Source organism: Mandrillus leucophaeus, unplaced genomic scaffold, assembly GCF_000951045.1.
Source record: "Mandrillus leucophaeus isolate KB7577 unplaced genomic scaffold, Mleu.le_1.0 Scaffold461, whole genome shotgun sequence".
In the NCBI taxonomy this organism is placed as follows: domain Eukaryota; kingdom Metazoa; phylum Chordata; class Mammalia; order Primates; family Cercopithecidae; genus Mandrillus; species Mandrillus leucophaeus.
The window spans coordinates 2257670-2260114 of record NW_012104932.1 but is presented as its reverse complement, the minus strand read 5'-3'; the positions used below and the strand labels follow the sequence as shown (position 1 = coordinate 2260114).

The window sequence follows — 2445 nt, the reverse complement described above, 5'->3', positions numbered from 1 at the left end:
TATTAACATTAAAAAAATGAGATGTGAATTCTACACACCTTCAAACTGTCACTTTGCGAGACTTTAAAACTGGATAATATTGCCTGATTATGTTAACTTTTATGAGTGTGAAAAGAATGATCCCTAAAAGTAGAATCATAATTGTTACCTAATAACTGTTTTAATTCAATGTGAACATGTGCATATTCTTATAACTTATAAAATAGGAGGCTTGAGAGATGCTGTAGCCCATTCCTTTGATTGTTCTGATGAAGCCCAAAGAGTTGGTCAACTGCTTAAGGTAACATGGGGACTTTGTGTCAGAGCATTCAGATGAGGCCTAAGATATACTTGCCCTGCATTCTTTCTAGTATAGGGGGATAGATGATTTTTAAAAATGTGTAAAGCATCTAAAGGCTGCACCTGGAGTGATATTGAAGTAATGGTTTCTTTAACCTACATAAAACCTTCTTTTTTCTTAAACTAGGAAAACCTCTGCATGTTATCTTCAGTCAAACTGAAAGACAAGAAACACATCTCTATTTTGGAAGGGACATGGATGACTCCTATTCCTTTCATTATTGCTTTGAAAGAAGCTGGACTGAATATTTTTCCTACTAGATACTCTCATTTTTATGTTGTTATCAACAATAAGGCAAGAATGAATCTTTCCAAATTTAATGTGGTAGGCATTTAAAATGTTAGCAATTACTAAATGTTATATAATTTAATATTATATACACTGTGTTTTATATGTTCATTTATACAGTACTATAGTTAGAAAGAAATAAGTGAAAAGACCAGAAATCCAGGGTTCTCTCAAGTTTAATAATTTTCCCTAAGTAAGCCCGTAGTACGATCTTCATATTGACAAACGGAGCATATCCGCAGATGGTCAGTTTAGTGAAAAGGTAGTTTAAGCAATTCTCATTTTGTATACTTTGTTTTTGCATTACTGGATATTATATAAGATTTCTTAAAATAGTAAATAACTCTGCACTTTCCCAAACATGGTAAGTTAGGCAGAATTAAGAATACAAGGACCACCAATGTACAAAACCCACTTCCTTTGGTTTCTTGGCAGAGCCTCCTTGTCTATGTACTGTTTCATGTTCCTCATAAGGCTTTAGTTCAGTAAGATCCTTCCAGGTTAAACTGTGAGCTTCTTGAGGGTGGGGGTCATTTCTTAATCAACGTTGATTCTTCTAGCATCTAGCGTAGTCCTAGAGTATAGTAGATACTTAGTAAACATTTATGATATATGAAGACACAAAGTAACTTCTAATCATGAAAAGTGAATTTGTAGGCAGAAGAGTTCTATACTCAAGAACATTTATGAATGTATCAGAAAATGACAATATAAGTAGATATTCATATAACGTTTAGAAATAATAAGTGTATGTACATATATGCATAGGAAAAAAACCCTTGGTTTTAGTAACTCAAATTGCCTGTTACTCTGTAATGTTGAATGTAGTGTTCTGTTCATGCTTTCAGAATATTCTACTCAAGGAAATACTATTTTCTGAACACTGTGCTAGGCACTATTTTAGATGATTAGGATACATCAATGAATGAAACAAAGGTCCTTACCTTTGTTTTCCTTCCCAGTCAAAGGAAAAAATTTTTAAATAAATGATTAGTATGTTAAAAAGGTGAAAAGTGCTATGGGAAAAAGAAAAGATAGATCAGGAATAGTGAGGCTGAGGCCATATGACACCCATATTAAATAGGGTGTCAGGGAGGGCAGCTCAATGAGAGAGAACACTTGAGCGAAACTCAAAGGTGGGGGCTTTAGCCACGTGCCTCATCTGGGGAAGCAGCTTCCTGGTAAACAACTGGAGCAAGATCCCTGACGGAGTGGCCTGGGGTGCTGGAGGATTGGAGGAACACCAGGGAAACCATGGAGTCTGGAACTGAGAGAGCAAAGGGAGAAGAAAAAGAGGTCAGCTGGTAATGGGATATATGTGGAGTCGGGAGTAGGGATGTCAGAGGGCCGTGCAAGTCATCGTTAACTTTGGACTCTATTCTCAGAGAAAGGAAAGCCGTTGCCCAGTGTTGAGAGAGGAGTCATGTAGTCTGATTTACAATTTCAAGTGGATCCTTCTGTGTTGAGAATAGACTGAAGGAGGCCAAAGATGGAGGAAGACTTGTAGGGAGGCTCAAAGATCAATTCTATTTGTTTTTACATTGACAGGTTCCTCTGGTAGAAGTGAAAGCTTATCGACAGATGGCCCTACTAAGTTCCACTTTTGCATTTGGTTGGAGCAAGTGGAACCTACTATGTAATTCTACGAAAGTTGTATTTAAGGTATAATATGTAGAAACCCATAAAACTACTTTGTCCTCCAAAAGAAGATAAAGTACTCTAAGACTAAATGAATGTAGACCATGGCTTCCCCTCTTAGAAAAGTAAAAAAAAATTATTCAATATGAAGTTTTAAAATTTCAAATTTTTGGCCAAGC

General features: G+C 36.1%; 1 protein-coding gene across 4 annotated transcripts in view; it reads left to right on the top strand.

Moving 5' to 3' along the window:
- Positions 1-2445, top strand: part of CASC1 (cancer susceptibility candidate 1) — a 101874-nt gene that overhangs the window by 97819 nt on the left and 1610 nt on the right. For all 4 annotated transcript variants that reach the window (XM_011994789.1, XM_011994790.1, XM_011994791.1 and 1 more), the window contains one exon: positions 2177-2290. In XM_011994789.1, coding sequence (XP_011850179.1) covers positions 2177-2290 — 114 coding nt within the window. The remainder of the gene's footprint in view (positions 1-2176; positions 2291-2445) is intronic.